General features: G+C 37.5%; 1 protein-coding gene across 4 annotated transcripts in view; it reads right to left on the reverse strand.

Moving 5' to 3' along the window:
- Positions 1–206: 206 nt before the first annotated feature.
- Positions 207–19,806, reverse strand: part of RIC1 (RIC1 homolog, RAB6A GEF complex partner 1) — a 129,000-nt gene continuing 109,400 nt past the window's right edge. For all 4 annotated transcript variants that reach the window (XM_057720553.1, XM_057720554.1, XM_057720555.1 and 1 more), the window contains 12 exons: positions 19,542–19,631; positions 18,775–18,935; positions 17,699–17,834; positions 13,254–13,370; positions 12,054–12,782; positions 10,269–10,427; positions 10,044–10,180; positions 8,014–8,300; positions 6,959–7,147; positions 4,018–4,195; positions 3,685–3,873; positions 207–2,832 (listed from right to left, as the gene is read on the reverse strand). In XM_057720553.1, the coding sequence (XP_057576536.1) occupies positions 2,544–2,832; positions 3,685–3,873; positions 4,018–4,195; positions 6,959–7,147; positions 8,014–8,300; positions 10,044–10,180; positions 10,269–10,427; positions 12,054–12,782; positions 13,254–13,370; positions 17,699–17,834; positions 18,775–18,935; positions 19,542–19,631 (2,661 nt within the window). In that variant the 3' untranslated portion in view covers positions 207–2,543. The remainder of the gene's footprint in view (positions 2,833–3,684; positions 3,874–4,017; positions 4,196–6,958; positions 7,148–8,013; positions 8,301–10,043; positions 10,181–10,268; positions 10,428–12,053; positions 12,783–13,253; positions 13,371–17,698; positions 17,835–18,774; positions 18,936–19,541; positions 19,632–19,806) is intronic.

Genomic DNA, 19,806 nt, shown 5'->3' on the forward strand with positions numbered 1-19,806 from the left:
GGCTGTCTGTTCCCATTGTCTATTGTTAGGCATCTAGGATGCTGCCAACTCTTGATGCTCCTACTCTAAATAATTCTGCATATACATTTAAAAATTAAATTTCTAGTTATTTCATAGGGAAAATTCTAAGAGGTGGAATTATATAATGAAAAGAGTATTTTCTTATGACTTTTAATACATATACTTTTTGCTGTTAACTTGAGATGGTGAATAAACAGAAGCTCAGGTAATGGTTTTATTGCCCTTTACCAAGTAAGGAAATACACGTTACAGAAGTAGCAGCAACTTTAATTACAAGCAAAGGTTGACTCTACCCCCAAATGACTTCTTGTTTTGGTATCAGCAAATAATTTAAACTTCAAATAGATATATTGAATATTTAAATTCATTGCTTAAAATTATGGCTTAAACAGTCAATATGTGATCCAAACAAGGCAAAATTAAAATATGAATTTTAAAAATTAAAGTACATAACAAATTACCAAAGAGAAAGTTCTGTGAAGTTGCCATTTTTTTTTGCCTTGGGGCCACCTATATTTGTTAGTTGAAAACCAAGTATTTTATACAAGAAAAGTTTCGTTCATGGCGTTAACCACAAGAATACAGTTCACTTACTGGTGCCCTGCTTTTATGAGTACAAGATGAACCCAGCAGCACATTAGGATATCTGAAAAGATCACAGCTGATTACAATGGTAAATCATTTTTATTGACTAAATACACCAAACACAAAACTAATGATAGTTCTTCTCCAAAGGGACTAAGTAAGACAGGAGAAGAAATTCTTCAGTTTAGTTTCTTGCTGGGCTGCATGTACTCACATGGGAAACATTTTCTATCTTAAGGTTCAGGAAAAGGTGGTTTAAAACAAAAGTGTAAATAAACATAGCACCAGAAGGACCAGGTACCAGTAATCACATATTCCACCCATTCAGGAGTTTTAGTATGTGAAATTATTGCACTTGTAATGTGAAAAGTAAGTGACAGTAAATGACCAAACTCAATAATTTAAAACCATGTGATGAGTTACGAACAAGTATTTTCAAAATGGTTTTGAGTTTCCCTTCAAAGGAAACCTGGCTAGGACAACTAAATCTAGCCATTTACTTTAAAAAGCAAGGATAGAGGACCAAGTTTTATTTCTAAACTGTAATTGTACTATGAGAAGAGAGGCTGTTTTACATAGTGGTATGAATTTGGTCCACATCAAATACATTGTTATTATAAAAATAAGTTCGTTTTTGTAAAAAATAACATTGCATTCCTTTGTTCAAATTGCACAGTACAAACAAGCTATCTAAATTAATACTGTTTTAAGGTAACTGATATACATACCTGGATATGTGTTTAGTCTGAAGCAATTGAGTATGCAGTTATGTTTTCATAATGTATGAAAACTAAAATTTAAGTAATATCTAGAAATACATAAAATATTAAAAAAGTTACAATGAAGAATGCATTCTTTACATACTAATTTTTAGTAGCCGTGATAATACAGGATTCAGCAGTCTATTTACATAGAAGTCCATTTTTATTCAATTTACAAAAGCAATAAATAAGAAACTACATTAATTTGCACAAAACCTGTTTCATTTCATGATCAGTGTGACCATTTCTGTTACCTTATGACCAAGCCAATAAACCTATCTTCCTCTATGAAGACTGCTTATATTTGGAAAGAAGAGCAGGCCCTTTCTTTGTTCCAAGAGTGAGTGAGTATCTATAGCCATGCAGAATCCAGCATAAAACCTTACAAATTATAGTACAAGCCCTAAAAATATGAACAGTGCCTTTGAGTATATTTACACAAGAGTATTCACAAAAAGATACAATTCTTTGATACAAAATAGTTTAGTGGTATCTAATAGCATAATTGATAAGAACTCAGACCTCTGCGGATGCTGATCTAGCAGGAACCAAGCTTGCTAAAAAAGCAGGCACATTGACCCACAGGTAAATAGCTTCCATCAATTCAGGACCAGGATTTAACAGGCTAGAAGAGGAGCATGTCTCCACCATACAGGCACCTGTATGCCAGGGCAGGCATCTACTCAGAGGCCCAATTAGGGAGGCCAGTGCTCTTGATCCAAGGGGGCATACAGGTAGCTCAAGTACTTGATGAGCTAAAGCAAGCACCTTAGCATTTGTTTTTAAAAAGCAGTCTGAATGCACGCTGAACCAGAAAACACAGGAAGCTATAAATAGTGAAAAAGTAAGCTCATCTGGGCAAAACAATCCCTGTGGTTTAGAGCTACCAACCTTTAAGAATAAAACCAAAATAATCTCATGTACATCTGTACAATATTCTTTATTACTTTCCACTGCCGCTTAAAAAAATTTTCTTACTAAAGATGATTTTTTTGATATCACATTTTTGTGGACTCAGAGATTTCTTAGAGGAGAAAGAGTTAAAATTTAATAATACCTTTCCAGAGTCTCTAAGCTGAGCTCTCTCCCTGGTTAAATTATCCAGCTAGGTCACAGTGTCCTCAGTTGCATGCTGCTGCTAATTAATACTGCCTGTGGTGCTGGTACCCACTGTTGTTAGGACACAGAACAGTCGTAAGTCCCATCCTGAAAAGGTTCCTCCTCCTCTGTTCGGGCTGTGTCCTCCTCCTTCCGGCTGACCAAGCTGCTCCCTCCGACCTCGCCCTGGGGGATGCTCCCGTGGCCCGAGGAGCTCCTGTTCTCCTCTGCCCGGGGGCTAGTCTGTTCAGGAGTCTTACCCACAGTTATTGGCTGGAAGGCTTCAGGCTGGACTTGCTCTTCTGTTATCTCACTGAGCTTCTGCAGTTGTGGCTTAATGATGTTTAAAAATGGCTTATATCCAGGACTAAGTAGAAGAAAAAGGAAATTAGCTTTCACCTGCCACATTCAAAAGGATCCACCACATGTTATGGATAAATTCCGACCAAGCATGGATACGGTAGGGTCAATGATAGATTATGCAGGAGGGGAGGAGGCACAGAGGGGTCGGGAGGAAAGGCTGTTTATGTGCCAGGGCCACTGTAGAGGGAGCTGCACGTGATGTAAGTTCGAGCCGAAGAGCAAAGACTGATATTCTTTATCCAGTGTGACAATTAAAAAATCATATTCTACAGTCTAAGCACCAATAGGACTTGAAAAACAGAACCTTCCGAGAACATTTAACCTGAATGAATCTGCCAATTAAGGAAAACTAGACCCAAGTACGGGCAACCCCACATACTGGTGACAAAGGGGAAGAATCCCAGGCTTGTTTAACTTCCATTCACTACTCTTAAATTTGGGCTTGTTAGTATTTGCCATGGAAGGTTAAATTCACACAGACCTTAAATTTTTATCTTCTCAAGCAGATGTTTTTAGGTTATTACCTTCAATTCCATAGAACTAGAAATCTCAATTTCCACCCCAGTTCGGAGATCATTTGTACTGCATCAATCTTGAGTCAGTGACATGTATTTATTTACTGACCAACACTATCTCAATGGATATTACTCATCTAAATAATTGGGTATACAACAGTAACTAAAGAAAACAGCCTTAAAAATGAACCTTTCCAGAGTCTCTGAGCTGAGCTCTCAGTTTTTATTTCTAGCAACCTAAAAATCTCCAAATAAATAAACCAGAACTAAGCCTTAATGTGAAAGGACAGGATTTACCAAAGGACAGTCAAGGTAACAAACCTAATGAAACTAGCACTTACCAATCTGTAGAGGCCCATCGGTCCACAGCATGTACCCCTGTCTTTATGTTCTGTAACATCTCTCCATCTACCTCTGAAGACTGTATAATAACCAAAATCTGGTTGATTACCGAGGATTCTCTAAGAATCAGGCCTATAACAATGCACCAGTCCAGACATCCTGCCTCCATGAAGATGTGTAGCAAATACCTATATATATAAGCAGAGACAAAATGACCGATGCTAAGAAGGACCTACAGAAGGGCAATCATTATCAGGAAGGTAGCCTCCATACCTAATTTGCCCAAACATCCTGAGTAGTGTTCTATGCTTTCAAAATGCGGAGAAACTCACCGAAGCTGCACCTGGGATTTGTGAGGCCCTTTACTCGCCAACTCCATGGAGATGTGCTCTAGCTCTGACTGAGTTAAACTGAGTGTGGAGAAATTTTCATCCACCATTGTCCAGTCTCCATCCACCATGGAGCTACTTTCAGTCAAGTCTGTGGCTGAACCAATACTGCATTCATCACCTGATGAAGAATTGCCAAAAGTTACAAACTAGCTTCATGCAGAAAATATGTTTTCCTTTAATTTTAAATATTAGCTGTCTCTCAGACGTTGATTTCTCTTCAGGATTTTGACACCAAAACATTAAATCCACTACTAAAATTCCCATGTTACATTTATAGTAACAGATATTAAAAAACACATTTCTGGTAACAGGTGTCATGTGCCTTCAAATGGAAAAACACTACTATCTATGAAGCAGTCTTGCCCGCCTCTGAAAAACCAAAAAGAACCCCCCCCCCACAAAAAAAACTAGCTATTATTTGATCAAGTCTGTTTTGTTTTTAATTTGGGGGTGAGTGGGGGTGGGGCGCCGTGTGGCTTGTGGGATTTTAGTTCCCTGACCAGGGATTGAGCCCAGGCCTTCAGCAGTGAGAGTGCAGAGTCCTAACCACTGGACCACCAGGGAATTCCCAATCAAGTCTTTAGATTCAATTACCAATTTATAAGAAATACAGAGTTTAAACTAGGAAGATACAATCACCTAAAATCCACAGGAGCAAGTTTCTTCAATGAATAAATTCTAAGGTGAAAAAAAAAAAAGAGATGGGGAGGGGGAACAATCACTAAAAAGAGAATTAAAAAACAATCTGCGTGAATCTTATTTGGATCTTGATTCAAACCATTAAAAAATTAATACATTATAGAACAGTTGAAATTTGAATACTTACTGAATATTTGATGGTATTAAGGAATTATGGTTAAATTTTTAGAGAGATGTTAATGGTATTTTTACTATTTTCAAAAAAAGTCGTTTTAGAAATATATACTGAAATGTTCAGATAAAATACATCATGTTGGACTTCCTAGGTGGCGCAGTGGTTAACAATCAGCCTGCCAATGCAGGGGACACGGGTTCGAGCCCTGCTCTGGGAAGATTCCACATGTCACGGAGCAACTAAGCCTGTGCGCCACAACTATTGAGCCTGTGCTGTAGAGCCCGTGAGCCACAATTATTGAGCCCATGTGCCACAACTATTGAAGCCCACACACCTAGGGACTGTGCTCCACAACAAGAGAAGCCACTACGATGAGGAGCCTGCACACCACGATGAAGAGCAGCCCCTACTCTCAGCAACTAGAGAAAGCCCATGTGCAGCAACGAAGACCCAACACAGCCAATAAATAAATTAAATAAATAAATAAATTTAAAAAAAATACATCATGTCTTGGATTTAGTTCAATAATACAGGAAGGGGAAAGTGGATAAAACAAATTTGTTCATGAGTTGGGAATAACTGAAGTGGGGGCTGGGGGGAAGGTATCCATTCTACTATTATTTTGATCTCTTTAAAAAGTTTTCTAAAAAATGCAATGATGCCACCTTACGTCCATTAAGATGCTACTATCAACAAAACCAGCAAATAAGTATTGACAAGGATGTGGCAAAACTGGAATCCTTACCAATGTTGGTAGGAATGTAAAATGGTGCAGCTGCTGTGGGAAAGAAATTGAAAATGGAATTACCATATGATCTGGCAATCCCACTTCTGAGTGTGTACCCAAAAGAACTGAAAGCAGGGTATCAAAGAGACCTCCCACGTTCACTGTATTCCCATATTCATTGCAGCATAATTCACAATAACCAAAAGGTGGAAGCAATGCAAGTGTCCACTGATGGATAGATAAACAAAATGTGATATAAACACACAATGGAATATTATTCAGCTTTAAAAAGGAAGGAAATTCCCATGCATGCTACAACAGAGATGAACTTTGAGAACATTATGCTAAGTGAAATAAGCCAGACACAAAAAAGACAAATACACAGAGACAGAAAATAGAATGGCAGTTGCTGGAGTAGGGGGAGGGAGAAGTGGGGAGTTGTTATTTAATGGGTATAGAGTTTTGGTTTTACAAGATGAAAAGAGTTAAAATAGTTCTGCAAGTTGGTTGCACAGCAATATAAATGTAGTTAATACCACTGAACTGTACACTTAAAAATGGTTATGATAGTCAATTTTACATGTATTCTGCCATAATTAACAAAAAAGTCATGGCAGCTATATGCCTCCCCACACAGCAGAAGCTCAGATAGCAGTGATGACACACTGAAAAATTAAACATCAGGTGAATGCCTGGTCATTAAAACCTGCAGAAAATCAGACCAATTGCTACTTTAAGTTCTTACATAAACCTAAACAACATAAATCACTTCAAAACCTCAATCTGTAATTTACCCATTACTATAATTGCAGAAGTTGACACACATTTTTTGATAAATGGTCAGACAGTAATATTTTAGGCTTTGAAAGCTAAGAGGCAAAATTAAGGATACTATGTAGGAATTTACAAAAGAAACTATTTTTTCCATAAACTTTTATCAGTGAAATAAAAAACAAGATAATTGGGTACAATTTTTTATGCTACAGATCTACCTAATGAGAAGAATGGAATTCTTTACACACGGATAACATTTTGCTTACTTGAGGTTCAAAGTTAGTGTTTCTGTATCATCAAAACTGATTACAAAGGTTCATTAATTAGTGCTGAGCTGTAATGAGATTTTACCTATTTCATTTCTCTAAAATAAACATGGCAAAGTATAGTCAAAGCCAATTTGGCCTTGTTCTAGCAACTATCCACCTCTCCAGCAGATACTAATGGCTAATCCTCAAGGACACATCTTGAAAGAAGAGAATGAAGCTCTCTCTCTGAAGTGCTATAATAGCATATAAACTTTCCTCCCAAAGGAAGTGAAGAAGAGCCAGGATTATGATATCTACCTTTATTAGATAAAGGTGAAAGGAAGGCATCTTGCATTTGTGGTCCATGGGATGAGGCTGTGTCTATTTCATGATGCGTGGGGCCAATGTTGCCGAGCCAGCTCTGACTTCGTTGGACATTAGAGATGCCAGCGTCTATCTCAAGGTTTAAAAAAGGGTCAGCTGATTGAGATTTTAACAGCTGCTCTCCTATTGCAAGGTAGGTCCAAGAAAACAAAGAAAAACTGGGAGTTAAAGGTGCACAAACTGCCATTTCCAGTTCAGTTCTTTCAGCTTCTCTTTCCTCACCAGTCCCAAATACTAAAAGTTCAGAGCCGATTACTGTCCCTACACTGCATCATCCACCCATGAACCAAGGGTGTGGAACTGTAACAGAATGGACTGACTACATGACGCCACCCAGCAGTCACCTTATATCATCATTTATCTTACTAGAACTAGCAAAACTTGATTCTGTTCATCTTTAAATGACTTTCATTGGTTTTAAGATGATGTGAAGTTTCCAAATACAATAATAAAAAGGTTTTTGTTTGAATTTTCATAATAATTACAACAGTCTTCTTTAAAAGACCTGAACTAAAAACCTTTTTTTCTTTTATCAAAATACAGTTTCACTTCATCCTCCTAATTTAGAAGATGGCCCAAGGTCTCAAAGATGCATTTTTACCATTTCTTTGGAATGAGTCCTGTCAGGTAAGTCACAATTTAGTTTATTTTGAGGTCGTTAACTAATCAGTGCCAAAACTCCTACCTACAAAAAAAGTGTAGTAGCTTCTATATGCAGTCAATGCTCAACTTGTTGATAATCTGAGAAAATAATTGGTTGGATTTATAAATTCCACTTCAAGGTCATAAGACCTAGAGACATACATTCTACTTCATTTACATCCTTAGTCAAATGGTGGATGTTCCAACTGATGTACAAAAATTTAGCTTTTATCTATTCTGGGCTTGGAATGAAAAGACTTCCTTGAATATCAATTAACAGCCAAATGTCTAAACATCTGGAGCAAAATATAATCCTCCCTGTACAAGTAACATAAAGCCTATATTACCTGTTCGGTATTTTCCATTTTTGAAAGGAGAACTGACAGAAGAAGCTGGGATGATGGGAAGTGGCCACAGGAAATCTTTGTGGAGTCTCTTCAGGGCTAACACAAAGTTGTCTACTCGGGCAGCTCGGCTACGTTCCCTGCATAGCCAACTAATTAGTTCAAAGCCCAGCTGGGCTGCAAAGCAGCCGAGATCCTTTAGCCGAACTTCTTCTAAGAGACGCCGAGCATGTCTCCAGAGCATCATATCAATATACATGTTCTCAGCACAGTCACTGTCTTTGCTCCACCTGTAAGTGTGAACACAAGAAGGCTACAGAACAGCCTTCACTGGAAGACTTCACACACCTTGACGAAGTAGCACTGAAAATGCTGACAAGGAGGTAAGAGATCTAAGATCTAATTCTCATTGAAGAGGAAGATAAAGTATCAGGGCTTCTCCATGTGATACTACAGCCTACTGAACAATAGCTGGAAGACAGTAGTCTCTTAAAACATGATTACATAGACTAGGAAAAAACAGGAGACTGACAAAACCAATTCGGAAGAGGGTGATGACTGGATGAAACAAAGGGAGCAAATAAATGCTGTATTTGAAAAGACCCATGAAAAGAGGGAAGGAGATGAGATCAAAGAAACTAAAGAGAGAAGCAAGTGAAATGGAATCTCTTAACGTGAGTTATACTGACACATAAAAACAAAACGGATTTTTAAAAATTAATGACTAAATATAGTCTATTATCCCTTACTCATATGAACTGATGTGGTGTAACTGGTTTGGTAACTGGGTGATGGGGTGCTTCCAGCGAGAGGCAGTATTGGAGTCGGACTGCCTGGATTCAGATCTTGGCTCTGCCACACATTAGTTGTGTGAACATAAAGCAGGTTTATTTTTCTGGGCCTCTGTTTTTCACCTGTATAATGTGGATAACAACAGTATCTACCCATATGAAGCTGCTGTAAGGACTGAAAGACCTACACATGGAAATGCTCAGAATCGTGCCTGGCACACAGTGAGCGCTTAGTATGTATCAGCCAGCACTTAAATTCAGGGTATGGCTGAGAAGCTACTTTTGCCTGGCGATTGTGTACAGTCCTCCATGGTTGCATTGAACTTGTTTATAGCCCATGACTCTGTGTGTGTGTGTGTGTGTGTGTGTGTGCTGGGAATGGGCATGTATTAATGGCTGTGATAAGAAAAAGCAGTAAAACATCACAATAAAAAATGTTCAGTAAGCTCTCAGTGTGTCAGGCACTGTAGTAAGAATACACACAGAATATAAAAGAAAGGATTAGGGGAGAGTAAAAAACCAAGAGCCAAGATCACAAAACAACACAGGAAGGGACATACAAGGACCTCATAAAACAGAGGAACTTCTAACTATTTTGCACTGTTCAATATGAGTTCAGTTACCTCTCGGAAGACAACAACCCATCTATGTGTAATGTAGGTTTCAGGCTCCAGGATACACTTCTTTTTGGCTCCCACTGTTTAATGACTTCCCCACTCAAAAGAGTCAAAGGAGAGTCAAGTACATGCAGACTAAATTTTACTTTTTGTCAAGAGATATAATTGGATGGGGATATATGTATAAATACAGCTGATTCACTTTGGTGTACCTCAAAAACTGGTACAAGAGTGTAAAGCAATTATATTCCAAAAAAGAGCTTTAAAAAAAGAAAAGAGAGATATAGTTGGAAAGGATAAAACTGTTGACTATACAAAGGCTTTTGAATTATCTACAGATTTATCTATCTTCCTTCTTATTCTGGTCCTCTATTATCAAAGGTAATTTAAAGTTAGTTGCATTCAGAACGGGCATACCAAGACCTACTCTAGTACAAAGGTCAGAAACTGTACAAAGAATAAAGAAGTGAACTTTGGAGAATGAAAAAAGGGAAGCCTTTTGGGAATGTAAAAAAGAATTGCAATTGGATCAAACAGTTTTCCCAAGATCCAGTTTTACAAATACCCTGAAATACAATGTGTCACAGAATGCCCTAAAAGCAGTAACAGCTCTTCATTCTTTTACCTTTTTCCAGAAGGACCAGATGGCATACTTAGTGTTTTCTGTAAACTGAATTTACTAGCAGGAACATTTTCAGCTGACTGGGATAAACTGATGCTTCGATTCCTGAAGAACTCAAATCCACCACTTGAACTGGGTTCCTGTGATTACACACGAGGTGCAGTAGAGTTAGAGCAAGATGCCACGTGGGTGTAAGGCCTAGAGAAGCTGTGCAATTCTGCAACTAACCTGAGCTGTAGGTGTGGATGGAGGCGTCTCAGATTCTCCAGAGCCAATGGCCTTAAGAAATCGAATCATGTGTCGACACAGATCCCACTTGCCTTGCTCCAGGGCTGTGCTGAACAGAAGGGTGGCATGTTGCCTACTTACTGCTGGGACTTCCATGTTCTAGAGAAACAACCAAGCAAGATAAGAATTCCTTTTATGCTGCAAATGATTTGGGAAGATATGAGCAATTCTTTATCTCCGTGGTTCCCTAAACCCAGGGAAACAATGCAGCTACAACACTGTAAGGGATAGTTTAACAGTAAAATTAAAAGAAGCATTAAAGAGTACCATATATAGAAAAGTGAGGCAAATACTCTGCTGGTGTAATATATGATTCTTGAACTCCCATTACTACCAGATATCTTACATAAACGTCATACACATTCTTTCATTTCTCCTAGTGACTCTCAAAATAGGTATATCATTCCCATTTTACAGATGAGAAAACTGAGTTAAATAACTTGTTGAAGATTGGCAGAAAAGAATATAAATTTGTCTCACTGACTCCAAAAAAGCTCAGGTTTATCTCCTGTGACAGAGTTTTCTGAGGATGTGACTAAAAAAAAAAAATCTTTGCTTTGGGCAATAGTATGTAGTACTGCTACACAATGAGCATTCTCAGTGATTCTTTCACAACTTAACCTTGCTGCTTGCCTTGGCCTTCATGGGAAGGTGCCTAACAGGCAAGTTCAATTGTAATTATTATCTGTCAATCCATAGCAATTTAGGAATTCTGACAGAGAAAAAGTTTCTAATTCCACTGCTTGGGAGAGCACTGAAAGTCTGAGGAATGACCTAAAACAAAAAACAGCTGCATTTACTTTGTTTCTGTTTTTATGATCGTGTGGCCTTTTAACGATGGCCAATGAATCACAGAATCTCAGGGCCACCCAGCTTCTGTGCCTGAATATCTCCTCTGGTTTCAATCAGTTGCCATGAAGCAAATAAGCTGACAAGAAAACTGCTTCAGGCAGAATTTCAAACCAGGTTTATAGTTAGCTTCTTTAATCCATAAAAACAACTCTGCAATAATTTGAAAGAACTTTTAAATGTAATCTATCAAATTTATATCAGGCTAATAGGAAAGCAAACTATCAAGCCCTTTTGTCAAATGTATAATGAAATAAATCTTCAAGAGTCTCAAAGAACCCCTTATTGTGAGAAGAACTGTATGCTAGCAGAGTAATTACTGTGGCAGGCTTGGGTCTTGTGAGCTTGTTAAGGGGAGCCTAACACAAGGTAGTCTGTTATGACCCGCGTTCTAATCAGAGTCCCCTCAGCAATTCCACACTATAAGGAGAGAGACTATTCTGGAGGACTCAGACAAACCCACTAATATTCAGAATAATTCTTTATTATGTTTCTTATATAATATTTCAACAATCTTATGTAGTATGTGCATATTGTATGTATTATAATACATTATATGTATATACATATATGTATATAGATTTCTTCAGTATTATTTAAAATAATACTGTAACTCATTAATTTGTTTTAGGCCTATTTATGACAAACAGGATAAAAAAAACAACCCTACAATGTTACTTTATGATAGTAAAGAAATTTTCTGCTATCATATGGTAAGACTGAATTCTTCAAAAAGAAAGATAAAAACTGAACAGAAAACTTGACTGTAATAGTTCTTTAAACACAATCACAGTGCCAACACAGGACACTTGCTTTCTTTTTCCTCTAGGTTTACGTTCAATAATTCTTACACCTTTGTAAGAAGAGAACTGTTACCTGTAAGATAATAAGGTAAGAGGCAGCAGTATCCAAATCCTGAGCCATCAAACATTCCTCAAACAAGTCCTTGGGGTTTCCAACGGCTGCAAAAAGGTAATTCCACAGGGCATACTCAGTCTTCCTGGCACAATGAACAACTGTCTGCAGGAAGAGTGGGAACTCCGTGATAAATTTTGCCACAGTGGGAAGCAGAGGGTCGGGAATGGGCTCCCGTGAGGTAGCTTCTTCTTCCAGCACTTCATGGAGCATGAGCTCCAGCACGTGAGGAAAATAAGGTAACGCGGCACAGGACTGGGCTAAGAGCAAGGCTTGCTCCCCGAGATTCCTCACCAGCAGCTGACGTAGAATGTGGTGGAGGTAGATCTGAGAGGTTCTCTCCACAACACAGAAAGGAAAGAGCACCTCCAACTGTTCCCTAGCACTGTTCCGAGTATACAAAGAATCATAGAGTAGAGTGTCATTGACAGCACCAAGGACTAATGCATCTTCAAACAGAACAGCCAGGGGGTAGATATTTATGTGGAAAGGCAGCATGATCCGCTGGGACAAGAAGGAATGGGGCTTGCGGTGATCCCTAGGGAAGAGAGGGAGCCAAACTTTCATCCCTGCACCTCCACAGCTCAGCCAGAGGGCCTCCAAAAGGTGACGCTTTTGTTTATTTGCTCGACACGTGGTCCAGACATTTTCAACAGACTGGGCTAGCACAACAGGAGGACAGAATGGCAGCTGGAGAAGGAGAGACAGAAATCAGTTTTTTTTCCTATTAAATTTGTAGATTCTTAAGTTTTCCTAGGTACTAGTTTCCCAAGTCTTTCAAAGTGATAGTACAAATATTTGGGAAAATTAGGGGAATCTATTTAGAATTAGAGTTAATAATAGTACCCTGCCTTTCAAAGTATGTGTATTTAAATCTAAAAACAAAACAATACCCCCCCCCCAAAGGAACTTCACCAATTTATCCAATAGAATTAGCAAATAATAACACTAATTAAGCAGTAACATCTGGCATACATTTTATTATCATTTTAGGACCTTATCCTCCACCCTTCACAGTCCTGTACTCAGAGGTTTAAGGCTAATGATATGTACTTTCTCAGTTTCCAAATCACAAGACAATAGTCTCCTCTTAAATTCTTTTATTCCTTCATCTTCCTCCCATACCTTCTTAATATTTTAAATGACCTGCATTTTACTCACAAGTTTCCTTTGGTTAGGGTTACTGTCCTTCTCCCGGATCTGAGGGCCTGATCTGTCCCTCTGCATCATGATGAGCTGTCCTGCAAGATTTAGCATAATGCTCTCTGCATCACGAGCCTGAAAGAAAAATAAATTGGATTCACACGAATTAACAGGTATATTTTCAGCATTTCCCCCACCAATGCATAAGGTTTACAGGTTAAACAAACGACAATATTGAGTGTGTACTATGTACAAGTCATTCTGTTAGGTTCTGTGGGAGTGCAGGGAGCTGTCTGGCTAGGGTAAAACAAGCTTAACACAATGCAATTAATGAACAATACAAGTGAACATAAAATTGAGGACAGAGCTGAATTATCCTGGAAAAACTAAGAGACCTTCAGAAGTTCATAAAAATGAGACATTGCTTCAGTGACCCAGCGGGCACAGCCAGGGAAGGCAAAAGATGAGGTGAGACTTGAATGATGAGGATGACATACATGGGTGGGAGAAAAAGGTTTAGTACTTTAGTTGAAGAATGCAATATAGATGACATGGAGATAGGATAAAACATTTCTACTGGGAAAGTGAGAACAATCTGGCTAGATTAGGGATATTATGAGAAAAAATGCTGATGGTAATAGACCTTCAAAGGAGGGCTTGGAAAGATAAGTAAAAATATAGCAGGAGATAAGCCCCTACTTATGGTCCTTGAATAAGGGAGTTATTAAAAATTCTGAGTTATTCAGAATGGATTACTGGGAGAGGAAGGTGGTGACTTCAGGAATGAAGGAAAGAGCCTGCCTTTTTATTAAGGAAAATTTCAATCAAACCCCCAAGTAGAGAACCTAGCATAATGATTTCCATTGAACCCTACCACCCAGCTTTAAATTTCAGAAGCACTGTTTTAAAGTGAGTCTCAGATATCAAGTCATTTTTACTTGTAAAGAGGAAGAGCATTTTTATTAAAAGAAAAAAGCTTACTTATATTCTAGACATGAAGGGTAGAAAAAGCTGAATCAAAGATGATTTCAGGGTACTAAATCTAGGTGAGGTGCTAGAGAAGTTGTGGCTGTCACCGATAGAAGTCAGGAGGAGAAAACAGTTTAGGGAAGGGAAACTGAAGGGCTTCCTTTTATTGCCCATTAAATTAAAAAGAATCGTAAGGCTTCCAAGTAAAAATATTGTGAGAGATGACTAAACTGGAGATGAAGAGTAGAATCATAAGACTGGTAAACTGAAGAAAAGAGATGAGCTTTCTGAGGCAAAGTATATGGGAGCAAAAGATCAGAGGGCCACTGTCTAGACTCTTGAAGGCAAGAAGAGACACAGAGCATGATGTCAAAACCAAACAAGAAAAGAGTTTTAGGAAGGAAAGGATGACTGCTCAGAAGACATGGGTTGTGTCCCAGCTCTGACTCTTGCTGGCTGGATGAATTTAAGCTGCCAACATCATTTAGGGTTCGGTCAAGAAAACAACCCTATCACCCTATGTATTCTACTTGCAAAAAATACTCAGATATATGAAATGCTCTTTTGCACTGCTCTAAGACACAAAGGATTGTGTATAAAAAAATGGCAAAAGGGTACAGAATATGCACAGACTTCGTTATTCATTTTTGCTTTAGATCATATCCAGGTAGGTAATAAGCATGATATGAACTGTTAATTTACAAAGTAAGAATTTAAAAAAATAAATGCCACATAATCTCTAAGCAACTGTCAAGAATTTTATTTGGAAAGAAATCTTCAGTTCCCCATTTAGCACATAATTTAGCACATGAAAACTAAAAATCTGAACATCTCTCCATAACACATGAGAAACAGCAAATAACTTGCAGGTAGGAGAAGGAAAAACGGAATTTAAAAGCTACATGAGAATTACAAGAGCTAGAGAGCAGAGGAAAAATGGAAAACGAACATGCAATCCCAAGAATCAAACAGTATGACTGTTTGGGGACTGGCATAAGGACAAACTCCTCACACACTTCAGGAGACCTGAGGAACATTTACTGAGGTTCACTAAAGTAGGACTAGTGTTCATAATGACCACTTTTAAGTTTTAAGATCGTAAATTCACCACTACATTTTATACTACTTCATTTCAAGAAAAAAAAGCAAATTCCTTTTTTTTCCTTCAGCTCTATCCATGCAGTCAACATTTTCTACTGATCACATTACAATTACAGGTGACTGCAACAGCCCTCTCAGGCAACTTTAATGCACTTTTCAGAAACTGACTATAACACAGAAGCAGGGACTACACGTATCTTCAAAATACTAAATCTGAAGGAACCCAACATACCAACATATCATCTCTTACCCTAAAAAAATCCCTGGTAGACAATTTTCATTGGGAGCTTCAGAGACAAGGCATTCACCCTCTCTCCTGGAGGAGGCCGCCTTACTGTTGACAGTTCTCACTGCTAGTTTCTTGTTGTTAAATCAAGACTTGCTTTTGCTTTTTAAATCTTGGTCTTCCTTCTGCGCAAGATGTGATCAGTCTATTTCCTATTATATTTCAACTTACTTCTTAATCTGCTCTTTACCAAGTTAAATATCTCCTCTTTGTAAAGGGACCCAGTATTACTGATGCCACTGACTGCCTACTCTATCCAGCATGTACAAGGAGTCCTCCTTTTCTATCTAATGACAAATTCCAACATGATCGAAAGTACATAAAGAGTACAACGAACACCCCCCCATTCCCATCATCCAAATTCACAACTATCAAGATTTGCTCCACCTATCCTTTTTTTCTTTTTACTTATTTTGCCAAAGTATTTTAAAGGAAAATATCATGTCATTTTACCCCTATATACTTAATAGGCATCTCTAAAATATATGGATATTTGCTTATATAATCACAATGCAACATCACATCTAAATCTAATAAAATTCACAACTATTCCTTAGTGTAATCTCTCAGTCCATATTTAAATATTGCTGTTTTAACAGTGTCTTTTTCTACCAAGATACAAATTTGAATCAAGATACAAATGAACTTACGCATTGAATTTTGTTGTTATAGCTCTAAAGTCTTATTTAGAAGAATCTTTTCTCCCCCCACCCCCCCACATTATTGACCTGTAGCTTTCCTATAGAATATTATTAAACCTCTATCCCTGTATTTTCTGTGAATAGAAGATGACTCTAGAAGCTTGATTCAGATCACACTCAATGTTTTTGCTAGTAATTCTTCACATGAACTTTAGGTTGCATCACCCCAGGAAGCATGCCACATCTAGTTCTCCCACTTTTAGTGATGCTAAAATTGATTAATAAGGCTTGAGCATGACAACTTGATGCCTTCACTGTAAAGTTCCCATCAACCTTTCACTGATTTCATCCAATGATCACTGCCTGAATTACTCACTTCTTCAAGGGCTGCAAAACGGTGATTCTTTAATTCTTACATTCCTTTCATATCTTTTAGCTAGAGTTCTTTTGTAAAACATAACTTCCCCTTATCAACTAGAACTATCTGATTACATGAAATACAGTCTGCAGAGAAAATGCAACCTATATTTTAAAGGCATTCAGTGTAAGTACCTAAATAGGAAGTAAAAGACAGACTGAGAAGACAGGGATGACAAATAAACCCACACAGAACTTTCCTTTCAAAACGGGTTCCATGTTGACAGGAAGTTTGGAAACCAATGGTATAATGGAAGGAGGCTTGGAATAGGAAGTTATGCAACCTGGGTCCTAGTGGCACTGCTACCCACACAGTTACTTTAACCAGAAGCTATGGGATTACCCCTTCTCTCTGCTCATAATTAACTAATCATGGAGTCCTCTATAGGATTCCTTCCATTTCTTTCCATCTTCTTTTCACTACCCAAGTTCAGGCCACAAACACCATTCACCTCAGGTTCATTTTCCTCCTTTGTAATGTTTTCTCTATCATTACAAAGCTTAGATCTAATAATTAATCCAGCTTAAAACACTTTAAACTTTAAGACAAAGTCTGAAGTCCATATTATCAATAAGATTCTCATCCTTTCATATTCCATGTTCTAGTCACTCTGAAATTTCTTCCAATTCCCTGAATGTGTCATGTTCTCTCTTCTCTACGGGCCTTTGAACTACTCTCCCTCTGCCTGAAATTCCCCTTCTTTACTTAGACAACTGCCACTTATTCTTCAGGTTTCAATTTAAATGATACAGAAATCTTCTGTGATTGCTTAGACTACTCCAGGTTTTTGTTATACACAGTAACCTATTATTACTTTTTGGTACACACATCACAGTTGTAATTAATTATGTATGTAATTACTTCTTTATAGTATGAGCAGAAACCATGTTTGTTTAGTTTGTCACTGTAACCCAGCATCTTCACACAAGGCAAATTCTGGACATTTAGTATGTATTTGCTGAACAAATGAATAGTTCCTAATATCAAATTAAAATCACAAAAAAAAAAGAAATGAAAACTCTAAAGAGCTCTGATAATAGAATGGTACCTGCTGTGGCATTTTCAAGGTGATTCCATTCTCTGTACTCACTGATGTCAGAGTGACAGATACTACGAGGAAAGGGTGAGGAATGTAGCGTGACATGGAGACTTCCTGAAGAACTTGAATACCAGCAGTATTTGGACTGCAAAAAAAGAGAAAGAAACCCATACACCTCAACAACAATGCTAATGAGGTTTTTTTCCTTTTCCGCTATTAACAGTATAATATTTTATGTTTATGGGGGCCCCAAATGCCTTCTACCTATCATTTCCTCCTCCCCAAGTATCCTTTAAGCAGCAGACTGACAAGGCTGTGGCACCCAAGAACACATATGGAGATGAGAGAGGGAAAAAAACGGAGTAAGGTGTCGAAAGGAAGAAATACACTGGGAGGAAGCTATAGGAATAGTTCAATTGGTTGAGAAATGGTTCAGAGAGATACGGGTTCTATCTGAGGCTAGCAGATTTGCTAATTTTTATCTTTATATTACTACTCAAATTACTAAGCTACTTCAGCAAATATGCACTTCACAGCTGTTTAAAAAGAGAACCAAACAAAAACCATTTGAGAACAAAATAAAACTCAAAAAGTATGGTCTAAATGCTGCAAGCCAGCCAGGTGCCAAGAAGAATACAGGCAATGCATAGCAGCAATAAGACTGAGTTTTTCTTTTCCCAGACTACAGCCATCTAGCTCAGTGAAAATATAAATGAGTCTTCTGAGGTCATGCTTCCTAAGGCCTTAAAGCTGTAAACTCCTACAAACTTCTCCAAGTTTCTAGAACACCAGGATAGTTAGTAACCACCTGTTTTCGAGATGGTGAAAAAAAAATTAGTATTCAAAGCTTTACCCCACCCTGAACTAGGTTTTTTTCAAATGAGTCCAGTAAGATTAGAGGAAGAAGTACAGGCTCTTTAATTTATTTTGGTAGCTAAAAAATAACTACTATATGAATATCACTAATTAAAGTTCCTTGCTTTTTTAAATATAAAATCACAATAACTGTTTGGAGAAATAAAAACTACAGAGGAAACATGATAAACGGAGCAACAAGTGACTTGTCACATGTTGTACACACTTACCCATCAGATCTTCTTTCAATACTGTACAGGCATATTGAACAGTCTGCTCTAAATACTATTACCATGTCCCGGAAGACACTAAGCAGTAATGTTTCTGCTTGTGTTTTGGTGACATGAGCAAAAGCATTGTCCAGATTTGATGTTCTCAAGTACACTCTGAGCTGTAGAAAACAAAAATAAACTGTAAAAACAAGATACCTACCATGGATGACTAAATACTTTAGACATGCTGTTTTTTTACCTACTGACTTTCTTCAAGTAAGAGGAGTTAAAGACTAATCTGAGCATTAATAATAAATGGATGTTTCCATTTTGATAGGGTAGGCTCATTCTACAAATAACTTAAAGATGAAGTGATCAAAACTGTGATATACTATTATGACATACTCCTTTTAGACCTGCACATTTAGACCCGATATAAGAAGATTGGTAGTTTCTCAAAAAATAAATATATAAATCAATAAATCTCTAAGGACAGCCATCCTTATAGACTTTTCAACTATTTTTTATTATTTACAAACTTTATAGAGAATGTCTAATGGTTAAAATCCTTAGAAAAAGTTATCACAGAAGTCCTGATTGCTCCTTTAAATTTTTAAAAAGTAGTAACCTGAAATGAAAATCCCATTAGCTAAAAATGCCAAATTCCTGATTAAGAAGTACAATGTTTTGTTCATTTTCAACAGGTTATTTCTGTATAAAATCAAACAGTGCTTAATACCTTTAAAATACAAAATTTTGTTATTTCTGAGAGAACAAAAACGTACCTCTTCTTGATGATCACTTATGTTATAACATGCAAGGACAATAAAATCATTCCACCAGGCTAAGCCACCTGTAACAATCATATTTTGCTCCTTAAAAGAAAATATAAAAAACATATTTACATTTATTCCTGCCAGTAACACATTTGTAAAATATTCCAGATCAGACAATGAAAGCTCTAATTGCTTCTGCTCTACTCTCTATCCCACCCCCCAACATAAGTGTTACTCTAGGGCCTTTATTAATAATGATTCATTATCCTATTTT

This window comes from Hippopotamus amphibius, chromosome 2, assembly GCF_030028045.1.
Source record: "Hippopotamus amphibius kiboko isolate mHipAmp2 chromosome 2, mHipAmp2.hap2, whole genome shotgun sequence".
Taxonomy (NCBI): Eukaryota; Metazoa; Chordata; class Mammalia; order Artiodactyla; family Hippopotamidae; genus Hippopotamus; species Hippopotamus amphibius.